This window comes from Lepidothrix coronata, unplaced genomic scaffold (assembly GCF_001604755.1).
Source record: "Lepidothrix coronata isolate B3197 unplaced genomic scaffold, Lepidothrix_coronata-1.0 Scaffold92, whole genome shotgun sequence".
Classification (NCBI taxonomy): domain Eukaryota; kingdom Metazoa; phylum Chordata; class Aves; order Passeriformes; family Pipridae; genus Lepidothrix; species Lepidothrix coronata.
In genome coordinates, this window is record NW_016690272.1 from 2,835,264 (window position 1) to 2,850,957 (window position 15,694).

General features: G+C 48.6%; 1 protein-coding gene across 7 annotated transcripts in view; it reads left to right on the forward strand.

The window, feature by feature from the left end:
• Positions 1-15,389, forward strand: part of BMP2 (bone morphogenetic protein 2) — a 217,469-nt gene extending 202,080 nt beyond the window's left edge. For 6 of the 7 annotated variants that reach the window (XM_017821790.1, XM_017821793.1, XM_017821794.1 and 3 more), the window contains 3 exons: positions 9,837-10,274; positions 11,018-11,376; positions 13,700-15,389. In XM_017821790.1, the coding sequence (XP_017677279.1) occupies positions 11,025-11,376; positions 13,700-14,544 (1,197 nt within the window). In that variant the 5' untranslated portion in view covers positions 9,837-10,274; positions 11,018-11,024 and the 3' untranslated portion in view covers positions 14,545-15,389. Of the gene's footprint in view, positions 1-9,799; positions 10,275-11,017; positions 11,377-13,699 lie in introns of those variants that run through there. The other variant, XM_017821797.1, reaches the window with a different exon arrangement.
• The last annotated feature ends 305 nt before the right edge of the window (positions 15,390-15,694 follow it).

Below are 15,694 nucleotides of genomic sequence, written 5' to 3' on the forward strand. Positions count from 1 at the left end.
AACTCATTGCTTGATCTCAATAATAAATGAACTTACAAAATATTTTTGTTACTAAAAGCATTGTAGCTGGGTAGGGCAGATCATCAATCATGATTTCCTTTTGTAGGCTTAATGTGAACCTCATTTGATTTTGAACAAAATAACTTTAGCTGCAACATTAGCTACTGTACCTTTAGCTATGGCAGGGGAGGGAATGTGGCTCCTACAGATTTTTAAATCCTGGCTTACAAGTTAAAGATTTGAACCGAGATTTACTTATGAAATGAATTCACATTTCATTTAAATGTAAAAGGGAAGAATGTATTTGTAATATAGAAGTTCCAACTGAGATCAGGACCCCGCTGAGCGAAGTGCTGTGCACGTGCTCAAAGAAGGGATTACTTTTCAGACAAACCAGCTCTTTGAACCTGTTTGTTGCACTGCTTTTGGCAGAAGAGATGGAGCAGGGCTGGGGCTGGGAAGGAGGAATCTGCTGGGAGGGATGGTGGCAGCATGTCGTTTGCTCCGCTGAGTTGTTTGGGACTCTGTCCTCGGCAGCCAGGATTGCTTCACAAAGTTCCTGTCCTCGACAGAGGGCAGACGGTGTGAGGAGGGAAGGGTCCTTTATCTCTGGGATGGATTTGCCATGGAAAATGCCAAGCCTGATCCCAAACAAGGGGTTATTGAGCTGCAGCATGAGCAGGAGAAGTGGCTTCACTGTGGTAGTGCAGAAACCCCAGGCACGGTTAAGTGATCACTGGTACCTCCTGCCCACTTTATGAATCCATAGTGAAGGAATAAAACTCGAATGAGGTTGGACGGAATAATTGTCTCTAGGACAGATTGCCTTTGGGGAGGAATTTGGGACCACGTGTTCATCTAGTGAACTGGATAAAAACATCTTTATTCCCATCGCTGAGAGCTGTTTTCTTAAAAAAGCCTGAGATAAAAACCTGCCCAAAGAGGTGTTGGTCACACATCCTCACCTGGCAACAGCACTTTTTGACGAGCCCACCGCTCATCCCTGCTCCTCTCCTCCTCCCCAGAATTGCTTCTCCCTTTTCGCCTGCCAGCAGAACATACAATGAGTTGCTCCCCAACCTGGGCTGGAGAAAACAGCCAGATTTAACTTAAATGCCCAGAGAAGTTTCATCCTGACTTGGAGAGACCTGAGATAGGGAATGGTTGTGCACGTGAAGGGGAGGAGGCACTAGCACTCAGTGAGGATGTGGGAGAAAAGGTGATCTCTTTCCCTGCTCCCTGCAACCAGAACAGCTTTATGGCCACAGTGTGACACCCTGATAAAGAGGATGGCAGTCACAAGTTGGGTGTCATCTTGTGGATCAGTGCCATGTTGTGGTACATGCTGTTATTGTGCCAGTGCAGAGCTCCACAGATCCTGGCAAACCTGGGCACAGTCTGTGGCAAATACCCTTCAGTGCCTCTGTGGGAATGGCTGAGCACTGGCCAGGGCCCCTCAGAAGTCCTCAGGAGTCATTTTGCCTCAGCCCAGCTCTGGCTCCCTGGGATCCCACCCTGTTTCCATGCAGGCCTGCCCCAGAGCTGCTCCCTGGATCATTGCAGCTCCACTTTCAAGTGGTTTGCCCTCTGGGCACCTTTAAAGGATCTCTTATCAACAGCTCCTGTACAGATAAAAGTTCAGCAGCGAGTGGATGAAATCCCCACCAGCTGACTGAAGTGGTGACACTCTTAATCCGGGTCCCACATCCTCCCTGTGGTTCCAGGCAGGCAGAGGTGGGAATGGCCTTGGGCTGCACCTGCACTGGTTCCCAACTAGTGAACTGGGAACACGGCTGGGCCTTGTGACCTCCAGTGTGCTTTTGGGCCAGGCCAGGAAGCTCCCTCCCAACTGGTTTCTCCCTGTGGTTTGTTCTAACACTCCTGGGACCATCCCCAAGCAGCAGTTTGCATGCAGCCATCCCGGTGTGGAAGCTAGCAGGGAAGCAGGCTTTTCCCTGCCAGCTGGCCTCCGTGCCCAGGAATGTTCCCAGGCACACTTGATTTACTCGTAGAGATGGAGCCTCAGAGCAAGAGATACAAACAGAGCTGTGGGTCTAGCTTGCTCCCATGGAATTTTGCCCTGGGCTTTGGAAGAAGATTTTGCTCCTCTGAAAATGCAGCGGGCTCAGGAGGAACATGGAGCTGTGGGAAGGGAAGGAAGTGGGGAATAAGATACATTTTTTGTCACGGCTTTGAGATTGGACAGTGATATGACAGGTCACTGTGGTATTGCTGCACCTGGGCTGCTGGTTAACGCCCTGAGGGGGGGGTGAATAGTGCCTTCCACACACGTGAAGGAAAACTTTTGCAGTTTTGGCAAACTGGGAAGAAACCAGAGACACTCTGCCCCCTGATCCCCCATTTCCCTCTTGAGGGACATTGAAAAATACCATTTCAAGTGGCATTCAGTTGGGATAGCAGTGATATCACTTCAGCTCAAGGGAAATAAAACTATATTTTATCATAGATGTAGATATTCCTTTGGAGAGTTTGTAGAAAAGCTTTTTCACAGTTTCAGCCCCAGAAAATTCAGCTTGTTTTGTCAGAAAGTGTCCAATATTGTAAATGAAATAAAGGAAGAAAGGAAAAAAAATAATATTTATATATTATTTCAGTGGTGTATTTTTTTAATCTATCAAAGTTCCTTAAAATTAATGTCTGACATTTTAGAAGTTGCTTAGGGGAAAAAAAAAGAGATACAAAACAGTCTAGTTTTTATTAAATTTATTTTGTAAGGAAACTATTTTCCCACCAGCTGCAGAAATGAATGTCACATTTGATTGTGCAACTTGGAATTTCAATTTTCCACTGGTATGGAGAGAGTAGCCCTGATTTTTCAAGGATTTATTCACAAACTTGAGTTTTAGGTCCTCAGGTTCTTCCTGGGCCTTGTGAGCATCCGAACGAGAACTTACAGAATCCATTCAGTCAGTTTAAAATTATCTGAGGTATTAATTTGGGGCTTGGGGTGATTTTGCTTCTTTCCTGATTCATGTGTTGGCTGCCTTTTCTGGCAAAGAGAGGCAGGAGAAATTTTGGGGCAGCTCTTTTTCCAAAACCCAGTGGCTGCAGGGGGCTTGGGAGAGCAAGGGAGACAGAGGTACAAAATAAATGAGGGTTATTCTTTGGTTCCCCAGCTTGTTTGTTTGTTTAGTATTTTGATTTATTTGAAAGGAGTTTATTCCATGGCTGACTAAAGGAATGTATGCAATGTTTAGTACACCCACCTTGAGTGGATGGGAATGTTTGCCAAGTCTCTACACAGGAATACTGTACAGGAAACAGAAAATGTAAGGAAGGGCAAATCTCCTACAGTAACACAACACCAAGGCTGTGTAAGTCCAGGTAGGGAATGCAGAATTGATGGGAATAATGGAATTAGTAATTGGACATCATGAATGTTTTATGGTACTGCTTTTCCAGGCTAATCCTGACCAGGCTGATGGATGTGCTTACTTTTACAAGCACATAACCTGAGGACAGATAGGCCACTGCACATATCTGAAAAAAGCAGGAAGCCGAGGTGTGGTGAGGGAAGGGAGTTAAAGGTATTAAGGAAGGTAAAGGTTGGTCCAGGCTTTCCCAAAGTGCTAAGACTGACTGTACAACACCCATCCTGCGGTGGGGCCTGAAGAAAGGCAAAGGGGGGAGGTGATGGCACAGCAAGTGAGGGAATTCACTGTGAACCTTGGATATGGCAACTGATCTGGCTTGGGAACAAATCTCTACGTCGATATTCTGACCAGCATCTTTATTTTCCTGGCTTGTGAAAACCCCTCTCTCTTCAGCACAGACAGACTCTTACAAGATCAGAGCTTTTCTCTGTTGTTGAATAAGATTATGATGCTCCTGCTAGGATTTGTGGGTGGTGGTAAGAACCGTGGACAAGGCACTGTGGGAATTTGTCAGGAAACTATTGGGTAATAGATTTGGTATTGGACTCTTCCAAAATGTCTCCATGAGCCGAGTGCTGAACATCTCACTTGAAGTTTTGGGATTTTTAACCCAAAAACTTTGTCTAAACTGCTTATGCATCATTGAAAATCTCATTGTGACCTCTGTAGATCTTTGGGCCCCTGGGTGCCTTTCACAAAAAACAGCCTTCCTCCATTCTCTGCCCCTTTCTCCCTTCTGTAAAATGGAGATAGTGGTCCTTGCTCCTCTTGGAGAGGAATGTGGAGGCCAAATACAGGGAGGTGGCTTTGACTATGGCACCATGACTTGGAGGCTGCAGATGTTCTGAGGATAAACAGTACCTTGAAGCAGTTCAGTGGGTGCCTCTAATAATTAGCTCCTGCAGTTTGGAACGTGCTTTCTGGGACACCACAGAGGGAGCGCTGGGAAGGACCAAAGGACGCTGCTCTCCTAAGACCCCTCCCAGTCAGTAAAGTTTGGAGCACCAAATAAAAGTGGTGTTTGAGCAGAGACCTGTGCCCATGGGAGCTTCCCTGGGAACTGGGAACAAGGGATGGCATTGAAAGCAACTTGCAAACGGCCTCGCTCCCAGCGTGAAGCAGGTGCAGCAGCTGGTTGCTGTGCCCAGCACATGCCACAGGGCAGGCACAAAGCTCCACTATTGCTGTCTGTGGTTCTGCCTCGTTTTAAGAGGATATTTAAAAATTGGAATGATAATGACCTGAGAAAACATGACTTGACACCAGAAAATAAAACTGCAGGCATTCATTATCAAAGGCAAAGGAGTGTTAGAGAACAAGAATGCCCGATGATGCAATGTTTTTCATCCTGCAACTGAGCACAGAAAACCTTTTCATATGCCCTAAATCTGCAGCTACAATAAAGCCTTCATACAGACAATCTGCTTAAACAGAACGTCACGCTTGCCTTTATTTTATTTTAATTGCAAAACATTATCCAGTTTCACTGCTAAAATATGCACTTCTTAAGGCAATATGCGTAACTTTATTTTATCCTCCATTTTGCTTGACGTCATCTCTGCAGTGATGAAATTCTAAGCTCCTGAAGTGGACCATCTGTGACGCAGCCATTTCCATTTTTTTGGGGGTCTTCCTAACAAGACTTATATAATTAAAAAATCCTGCTTTGCTCTGAATTTTCTGACCAGAATAGTTGGCATCCCCTGTACCAAGGTGTTAAGGCATTTTCACCTCTTGATGATGAAAGCCACATGTCAAATGCTGGATTTTGAAATCTGGAACTTTGTAGCATCGATGGGAAAACAGTAAAAGAAAGAGTTATCATATTAGGCTCCCTTTTCCTTCTTTCCCTGGTAATTCTACGACAAATTGTAGGAATTTGTCAAAGCTGCACAACCACGTGAGCTGGTTGCTGCAGCCTTCATTTGCAGATCTAACATCTAACAAACTTGGGAGCAACTGTTATCATTCATGAGCAGTGGAGACATACTGGAAATGTAGAAAATCCTGGGCCTGCATTGTATTTCCTGATAAATTCCAATTTTCCTGCCTCTACGATGGAAAGAGCTGAGATTTGATGAATGAAATTGAGACTCAGAGCAATAGCTTTGAAGAGCTGCCAGATTTCAGCAAAGGTGAATAAGAAAGAAATAGACATTTCTGAATAAGCTGCCTTTCCCCTCTTCAAAAACAAATCAACCTCTTGTAAATCATCTTCTCGGGTGAGAATCCATCCTTCATAGAACAGGAGACAGGCTGTGCAGCACAGGCTGCTGATAGATGTTAAAAGACAAACCACCAGAAGACAAATATATCTTCAGAAAACAGTGTTAAGTAATGTTTTAAAGAGTGGCCACACATCATATTCACACAGATGCCAACAGGAAGCACAGCTCAGGAACAGAAAAGCCTTCAGATAATCTCCCCCCGTTACAAAGGCAAAACCTCAACATCACTAACACATCTTAACTCATTCTCAGCAGTCACCCTTGGTGCTGTACCGTGTATATGTTTCATACTTCAGCACAGAGTTTTATCAAGAGGTTTATTCACTAAAATGTGCAAAATCTATAAAAAACCCTCACTACTATTAATATTTCACGTCTCACATACTTATCATATCCAGGGGACAGTGGGCTAAACTGGGAATTCTCAGAAGTGCTCGGTGTTGGTCTAACGGGGCTGCTGAAGTGAGGAGGGAAACTGTTGAGCATCAATGTGCAGAGAGCGATGTGTTTCTGCAGATCTGTGTCTCTAAATAGACCAGAAATCAGGTAGTTTTGTTAAGGGTTACAAGTTGTGGTTACCAACCCCAGTGAGACTTTCTCATCTAGGTCTTCCAGCTGAAGCGTTCTGCCCATCAGCAATGATGGTTGCGATTTCACCAGGTTGGAAAAAACCCACTACAGGATAGCAGTGTATAAATGTGATTTGGTACAGGGTTTGTAAGAAAAAGTGCTGAGGGGAGAAAGATTTCCTTCTTTCCCTCACTACTATTGAAAAAGGAACTCACCACATTGTAAAACCTAACCTTATTTAGATACTTTTTTATCACTTTACTAGGAAACCCCAACAACAACTGAAGTTGATACCTATGAGCTGTGTTTGGGTCCTGGACAGGAACACTTGGATCTGAATCATTAGCAGCATATTAGCAGCAGGTGCTGCTAATTGAGTATTTACTGGCTAAACACCCCTGAAAAAAACCACTAAAAAAGAAATATAAACCAAATAAAAATAGAGTGCACATGGAAAAGAAGAAAGAGATGAATCAGTGTGGTTACCTATACAAAGTTCAGGAGCAGGGAAGCAAAGTGTCACAAAGGACATTATCAAATATGCACACTCAGATCTTTTCAGCAACTAGATCTTTTCAGCGTAAATGGTGGTTTGTCTCCCTGGCAGGAGTTGAGCTGAAGAGCAGGATTGATCTGAAAGTAGCTCTGCAAAAGGAAATGCCATTGTGGGAGCCTGCTGTGCTGGGGCTGGATCTTTAGCTGAGGTACCGCTCAACTCCTTGGTTTCACAGAGCTTGTGAGGAATTACAGCACCAGCAAAGGAGGTTGAGCTTTGGTTTCTTTATCTCAGGTGCTGCTGCACAGCTCCAGGGGTGGGAGGGGGACAAGGGCTCATTTGAGGAGCTGTAGGTCTGGGTGGGCACTTTCAGACATGTTCAGCTCCGCAGTGCCAGTGCTGTGTTCAGTGTACCTACGTACACCTGTGTCTAACACTCTCTGTCATGATGAAGATGCTTCTCAGCTCTGGTGATGCAGCACAACAGGCCTGAGCACAATAGTCAAAGGCAGTATTTAGTCTGTGAGGAGGCACGAACCACAACCAAACCTCCATGGATGATATACTGAGGACCTTATTCCCCATATTCACCAGGGTACAGGCTGGAAGGGAACCAGATCTGCTTTGTTGAGTCATCTTTGTGTGGTGGGGCATGGCTGAGGCTTTGGTGTGGGTGCTAGTGCATTCAGGGAACATGTTGTAGGTGCTTTGGTGTTGTCTTTTGGGACCTCAGGGAAACAGATGGGAAGGCAGAATTGCTGTCCCAGCAGCTGCCAATGTAGATAGACTGAGAGATGGCAAAGTAGAAGGGAAATGTGTTTTGTGGCCAAGAGAAAGACTGTGAGAGCCTACTTATATTTGAAATCAGAGAGGGGCAAACCTACAAGACCCTGTTGATGTCAGATCAGAGGATATGTGGGCTTCTAGAACAGCCACAAACACATTTCTCCCTTTTAAGTCTCATCATCCTAATATAGAAAGCTCCTGGAGATAATGCAGAGCTGGGCATACAGTACAGCCTATGCTCCAGGCACAGGGAGTAAGTGTTGAGGCAAGAAATGACTTTTTCCTGGCATGACCCACTAAGATTGAACTGGAATGGCAATTAGAAGTTGAAGTGCTCATTTAATGTCAGTGATGTGTAAACTACGTTGCCATTGTTATTTTAGTGCTGATTTACATAATTGGCATACCCTGAAGTCACACTGCACGAACTTTCAGTTCATGCTAAAGACTTGCAGGAAGTCATAAAATTAAACATTATCTGTGCTGGAATGCAATGGGAAAATAACTAAACTTCTGAAGGATTTCACCTCACTCTGTGTCCTCTCTCCCACCATGAGTGCAAATCAGGTTAGCAAGTGTTGGGAGCTGTTGGTGTGAAGGAGTTTTACCAGCTCTTTAATTACTCTGGTGTGTAACTCCTGGGGTGAGCTCTTCTTCCTGCAGTGATGTTTCTCCAGAATAGCTGAAATCACTCTAATGTGACAGGAAAGCCAAGGGAAGAAGGTCCACGGGAGGAATTATTCCAGTTGAAATGTGCTGAATTCCTGCCTCAGATCAGTGGTTTTCCTAAGGTGAAAGTGGAGGGAAAGGGCCGCTCCCAAAGGAGGAGCTGGTAATGGAGCTGTCTCAGTTGTTACTGTTTTAAGTCCTCCTCCGCTGGAATTCAGGGTGTCACAGGCTGGCTGCGTCTTTTGCAAATGAAACCCCCGCGAGGTGTTGGGAAGAGATGGTGCAGTGCAGAGCACTCGCCTTGCCGGGAAGGCACCAGGACCCCGGCTAATGACGGTGTGCCGATGGCTGTGGCTTTGATGAGGACCCTAAATTGCTGGGTACCGCATACCTTTGCAAGGGCCAGGCCCTGCTGCAGAGCCCGAGCAGACAAACTAGGGATGGGGCGAGGGACGCGTCCCCACTGAGCTACCCATTGTATCGGGATATTTGCAATATCAGGAAAGGGAGCGAGGGATGCAGCTAGGATTAGAAGTCAGATCCCAGCGAGCAGGACCTGCCTTCTTCACCCATGCTACCGCTGTGCGATGCCAGGCCCACCGCGGGCGGTCGGGGCTGCAGCCCGGGGAGCACCGGCGGGGGCACGGGAGGGCCCGGCCCCGCGGGGAGCGCGGCTCAGCCCCGGGCAGGTGCGGGGCGGCAGCGGGTGGTTTGTGCCGAGGTTGCCGTGCCGGGGCCGGCGATCCGCCGCCGTTCCACCACTGGAGGGCAGCCACATCTTAAAAAAAAAACCAACCACCCAACTCAACCCAACCCTCCGCCGCCCGCCCGGGGCTGAGCCCGCATCGGGTGCGCCGCAGCAGCGCTGCGGGAGGAGGCTCCTCCCGAGCCCGGGCGCTTCTCTTGAGGGGACGAGAGAGCGAGGAAACCCCCCGGGTTTCCAGCCTTCGTCCCCCGCTCGGGCGGCGGGCTCCGCGCGCTGGCGAAGGGAGAATAATAAATAAGGAGATATATATACTTAAAGTGGTTTTAAAGCACCGGGATTCTCCCGGTACCTTACGTGACCCTCACACCTTACCACCCCGGCAGTCCGGGGCACGGCGCTAATCCGATTTGCGGCGGCGGAGCACTCGGGGCTCTACAATGGGTCATTGTTCGACCCGGCCCGGTCCCGGGTCCCGCGTCCCGCTCCGGCACGGCCGCACGGAGCGGGGCGAGGGACCGGCCCGGCTGGGGGTCTTCCCGCATCGGATCAGCCGCCGGTACCGCGGTTTAACGGGACAGCCGCCCGCCCCATCTCTCGCCCCGGCGGCACTGCGACCCGGGCGCGGGCGGCAGCCGCGGCGAGGGAGGGAGCGGGCGAGGGAGGAGGGAGGGAAAGAGCGAGGGAGGGAGGCGGCGTCTCCTTTAAAAGCCGTGCGGGGCCGCAGCCCGCTCCCACAGGGCGGCTGTGATTGGCGCGGGCCCCCGAGCCTCCGGGGTCGTGACATCGCCGCGCAACAAAAAGCCCCGGCGGCGGCGGCGGGCGGCCACCCCCGGCCATGGTGCGGTGCGGGGCCGGCGGGGAGCCCGGCGTGCTGCCCTAACACGGCCGCTCCACGCGGGACGGCGGCGGGCGGCTCCCCACCCTTTTTTTTTTTTTTTTCCCCCTTTTATTTACACTCCTCCCTCCTTTTTCCTTTCTTTTTTAAGGGAGCGGACACAAGTCAAACTTCATCTTGATGTTGCTGCGGGGATCTCGGTAAATGACCATCTGTCTGATAAGCGTGATGCAAAGGACATTTTTTAAAAGGAGCGTTTTAACTCCGTAGACACGTAGGGACCCATTCACGGGCAGGCACACGCACACAGGCGAGGAGGAGGAGGAAGAAAAAGAAGAAGCAACAACTTTTCGATCGCTGCTTTTAAAAGGGAGAAGCCTTTTCCCTGGCCGGGACTTGCCTTCTGCCTCCTCAACCAGCTGCTAAAAGTATGTTTCCGAGTCGGACTGTACTTCAGGGAACTTCTGTTTTCTGCTCGGCAGCTGTAGAGGAGCAGCAGCGAAGTTTGGAGTAACACCAAGTGATGCGGGAAAAACACCCCGAGAGCAGAACACCCTCCTGCAGACACAACCCCTGCTGCTGCACACAGGTATAGCTCCGGCGGTCGCAGATCCGCTGAAAGCCTTCTCCGCAGGATGACTCCGTGGGCCACGGCGGAGGTGCTAGCGCTCTGGAAGAGAGAGGGGGGACGGGACACTAATCATAACTACTATTATTGTTATTATAATAATCCAGCCCAGATTTTCAAGGGGGAGAATATCGGCCTGTGGGTTTGGCTGAGGACGTAGCAGGATTTTTACTTTCCTCCTTCCCCTTTTTTCACTCCACGGAGGGAAAATAACTTTCCTTTTCCCTCCGTTGGGGGAAGCCGCTGCCCCGCCGCGGGAGGAGCGGAGCCGGCCCCGAGCCCCCGCGGCTCGGCTCGGCGGGGCGTCGGGGGGGAGCCCGGGGGTCGGGACGGGAGCGCAGCGGGGAGGTCGCTTTGCTGGGCTGGGCAGCCGCCCCTTCCCCTGCCGGCGGAGCGGTGCCGGGCCCGGCCCGGGGCACACCTGCGCCCCCTCCTCCCCTTCACCTCCGCGCTCCTTTGTTGCGGAGCGCCCCGCTCCGCTCCGCTCCCCGGCCCGGCCCGGCCGCCGCGCTCGCTTTGATCTCCTGCCACAGGGCTTTCGGTGCCGCCGCGCACCTGAAGCGGCCCCTGGGGGGGCTCCGCCGGCCATGGCCCGGCGCCGGGCTGGGTCCCACCTGCGGACCGAGCCCGCCCGTCCCCCCTCTCCCCCGGCGCGGTGTCCGCGCTGACTGGCTCCCATCGCCTCCTCCTCCTCCTCCGCGCAGGTTGATCATGGTTGCCGTGACCCGCTCCCTCCTGGCGCTGCTGCTGTGCCAGGCGCTGCTGGGCGGCGCGGCCGGGCTCATGCCGGAGGTGGGTCGGCGGCGCTTCATCGAGCCGGGCCGCGCCGCCTCGGCCGCGCAGCGCCCCGAGGACCTGCTCAGCGAGTTCGAGCTGCGCCTGCTCCACATGTTCGGGCTGAAGCGGCGGCCCAGCCCCGGCAAGGACGTCGTCATCCCGCCCTACATGCTGGATCTCTACCGCCTGCACGCGGGGCAGCAGCTGGGGCAGCCGCCGGCGCTCGGCTTCCCGCTGGAGCGGGCGGCGAGCCGCGCCAACACCGTCCGCAGCTTCCACCACGAAGGTACGGGCGGGCCAGGGCTCGGCGGGCTGCGGGAGCGGAGGGCAGGGCAGGGCTGGAGGAGGAGCGGGGGGCGGATTCCTCCCGCCGGTACCGCGGGGTTCGCGCGGTGCAGCGGGGCACGGGCGCTCCGGGACGGGCGCGATGCCCGACGGGCTCTGCTGAGGAGCTTTTGCCTCCCTTCTCCCCACCCTCCGCCCGACGGGGCGCTCCCGTTTATTGGCTTTTCCCGCTAAACCCGCTCCGCGTTAAGCGTTCCCACAGAGCGCCGCTCTCCTGCGAGGCTGGAAAGCAGCAAAGGCTCCTTAATGCGCGGCTGAGCCGGGCCGCTGCGGAGGTTTCTAATCCTTATCTAATCCCCGTGAGAGATCAATGAGACAATCAATCGCGTCCTCCTCCGGCGCTGCCGTCGAGGAGCGATGTAGCCGGACTCACGCCACGGCTCCCCGGGGTTTGGCTCTCATCTGCGGTGCCTCCAGCAGCACCTCTGCAGCCCCTCCTCACCTGCAGCCCACCGAGGCAGCCGGCCCTCTGAAACGGCCCTACTCAGCATTTGGGTGCGTTTTCTGGCTCTCGTGGCCAAAATAGTGGCTGTGGCATCAGCCACGGCACGGGTAGGCCCGCGGAGCTGGTGGGGCACGTGTCGCTCACGTGCTTTTTGGGAAACGTTTCCCCAGGTTGTAATTGTTCCTGGCTGCTGGCCTCCGGTGTTGGCATGCAGTGGCCCCGCTGCAAAAGTAATGAAAATGCAGTTTTCCCATGCTTTTAGCATGAAACTGTGTCAAGAAAAGAAACCCATTAGTATTTCAGTTTCTGATGGATGAAGGAGGTGGCCTCGGAGAAGTGGATGTGCTGTTTAATGGAAAGCCTTGTCGCGGGAAAGGAGATGAATGATGAAATCTAACCTCTCCTCTTCAATGTTTCCCTGCATGGGAAGTAAACACCTGGCAGTAAATGGGGAAAAGCCAGTGTGTGGGTCATTCCCATTAAACCCAAGTATGGTAGGCAAGGGGCTGACCCAGAGAAGAGCTGAAAGGGCAAAGTTGATAATGTTTAGGCAAATGTAAAGATCTGCAGTTTGAAGTAGTCATACCGTTACAGCAAGGGCTGGTTTTGTTAGGAAAGCAATTTTGTGACTTTCACAAAGTTTAGAAAGCGTGGCTCCCATTTTCTCACTGAGTTCTCACTCTTTATTAGTGGCTTCTTGAAAGCGTAAGTTTGTCTAGTGACCATTCAAGACACCTGCATATTTAGAGATGTTGGTCTGGTCCTGAAATACTAAGACTGAGTCTTACCTTATGCAAAAAGTTGTAGTGAATTCAATGGGGAATGGTTGTATGACTGAGAACTGCTGACAGCAGTTATGCCTTCCCCTTAGAAAGCAATTTTTTTTTTTTCTTTTCTCCAGCATGCTTAGCACCATAATTAAAAACCATGACTTGAGGGAGCTTTGTTTTGGCAAATACTTCTAATTTCTTCAATGTCTGTAGCAACAATGTACTTCTTAGCAGCCCTAGGTATGTTTTACTCCCTCTGGAGCTCCATTCAGTAATTTGTTGACTCAAAAGTGAGAATGGCCTGGGGTTTGGTGACTTCTGGAATTTTTGTTTGTGGTGGTTTTGAAAACTTGTTGTTTGGAGGTGACTTTTGTTATCCCTTTACCATCCACCTCTTTTTTTTTTTTTTTTAGTAGTTGAATCTTCCTGCTGTTCTTTATGGCTCCTTTGGGTAAATACTAGGGTGTACTTTGTAAAGTACCATTACAGATGCTGAGTTCACAGTCTCTAACTAAAGATACAAAAATCCGTAAGTTTAGCTTTGTAAGTCACCTAAATTGCAGAGTAATGTTTTTCAGAATAGAGTTTAAGGGATTGATGTTAGAGCTGTATTCTTGAAAAAAGCAGAAATGCAATAGTTACCCAAAGTCCTCGACTGTTCTTAATGGTTCCCCACTAACTATAGGGCTTGTGTTTTCTCTCCCCATCCTTGAATTCCAAATTAATTCAAAATTTCTTGCCACTTATGATAAGCACGTGGAACGCAAAGAGCACCAGTATTCAATCCAAATGTGTAACAATGAATGGAGCATTTTTGACTTGATGCTATATGTGCTTGTAAAACAAACAGAAAGACAAGGGTGACGATATTTTCTGCTGGAAAGTCTTTCAGTTCTTGTGTGCCACATGTGTTAGCTGTCATTTGGAGGCTGCCAACAGCAGCTTGTCTTGAGGGGGTTTGGTTGCTTGTCTCAGTTCCTGATTTTTTTTCCTTTTCTCTCTCTTTTTTTTTTTATTTTTTTTTTATTTTCCCTGTTTAATCACATTAGAAGTTTTGGAAGAACTGCCAGAAACGAGTGGGAAAACATCACGGCGTTTCTTCTTTAATTTAACTTCCATCCCTAACGAGGAGTCTATCACCTCAGCTGAACTCCAGATTTTTCGGCAACAGGTGCACGGAGCCTTTGAGAACAACAGCAGCTACCATCACCGTATTAATATTTATGAAATTATAAAGCCAGCCACAGCCACCTCTAAGGACCCTGTCACAAGACTTTTGGACACCAGGTTGGTGCATCATAATGCAAGTAAATGGGAAAGTTTTGATGTAACGCCCGCTGTTTTGAGGTGGATTGCACATGGACAACCTAATCATGGGTTTGTGGTAGAGGTGGTTCACTTGGACAAAGAGAACAGTGCCTCCAAGAGGCACGTTAGGATTAGCAGGTCTTTACATCAGGATGAAGATAGCTGGTCTCAGCTCAGGCCATTGTTAGTAACGTTTGGGCATGATGGCAAGGGACACCCGCTCCATAAAAGAGAAAAGCGTCAAGCGAAACACAAACAGCGTAAACGCCACAAATACAGTTGCAAAAGGCATCCGTTATATGTGGACTTCAATGATGTGGGGTGGAATGACTGGATTGTGGCCCCGCCGGGGTATAGTGCCTTTTACTGCCATGGGGAATGTCCTTTTCCACTGGCAGACCATCTAAACTCAACAAACCATGCCATTGTTCAGACTTTGGTCAATTCAGTGAATTCCAAAATCCCCAAGGCTTGCTGTGTGCCGACAGAACTGAGTGCTATTTCCATGCTCTACCTTGATGAAAATGAAAAAGTTGTATTAAAGAACTACCAAGATATGGTCGTGGAGGGTTGTGGGTGCCGCTGACACAGCAAATATATTAGACAAATGCAAAAAAAAAAAAAAAAAAAAAAAGAAATAGCTGACACTTTAATATTTCCCAATGAAGACTTTATTTATGTAATGAAATGGAAAGAAAAAAAAACACAACTATTTTGAAAATATATTTATGTCTACGAAAAAGTTGGGAAAACAAATATTTTAATCAGAGAAATATTCCTTTAAAGATTTTAAATGTATTTTAGTTGTACATTTTATATGGGTTTAACCCCAGCACATGAAGTATAATGGTCAGATTCTTATTTTGTATTTATTTACTATTATAACCACTTTTTAGAAGAATAGCTAATTTGTATTTATATGTAATCAAAAAAGAAAAAAATATAGGGTTTGTACATAATTTTCCAAAATTGTAGCTGTTTCAATTGTGTGTATTTAAGTTGAAAAGAATACGTGGAAGGTTACTATGGCAAAGTGCATAGCACATTTGCTTTCTGCTGTGCTACTGTTAAGGTCACAAGTTCAAGTCCAGAAAAAAGTGGATAATCCACTCTGCTGACTTTCAAGATTATATTGTACAATTCTCAGGAATGCTGCAGGGTGGGCTGTCCAATCCATGAGAACTGGCATCCTCTTTAGGTGGAACATTTGGATAAGAACCAGACGTTGCTGATCTAGTATAAATACTGCTATTCCCAACTAATTTGCAGCGTGAATATAAGAAGGGCCAATAGAAATCCTATGGGAGGCGGGGGTGGGGGAAGTCTGAATCCTTTCTAGACCTACAGAAAAGTGAATGTTTGATGTTTCCTTTAAAAGTCCTTCCTTTAAAAGTCCTGGCCAAATATAAAATAATAAAAGCTAAAATGTCATCCTTTTTTTCTGTGATTATCTATGCTGAAGAGGGATACTTAACCTTATTTGTACCAGCCCTTGTCTTTAACAGTTGGAAAAGCATTGCATACTTCCTCACCTCAGAGGAGAGCTCACTTCTGTGGAGTGTTATAGTGAAGTTAATCTGCAATTTTTGCCCTGCATACAGTGAGCTCTTGTCATGTGCAGCCTCCTCTCTAACCTCAGCTGATGGGTTTGCTCTTTGGCAGATCAGCATCTCTTCATTTCCAGGGTTTTGTGTTCGAAACTTTTTTTTTTTCCTTCCCGAATGTTTAAATCTATT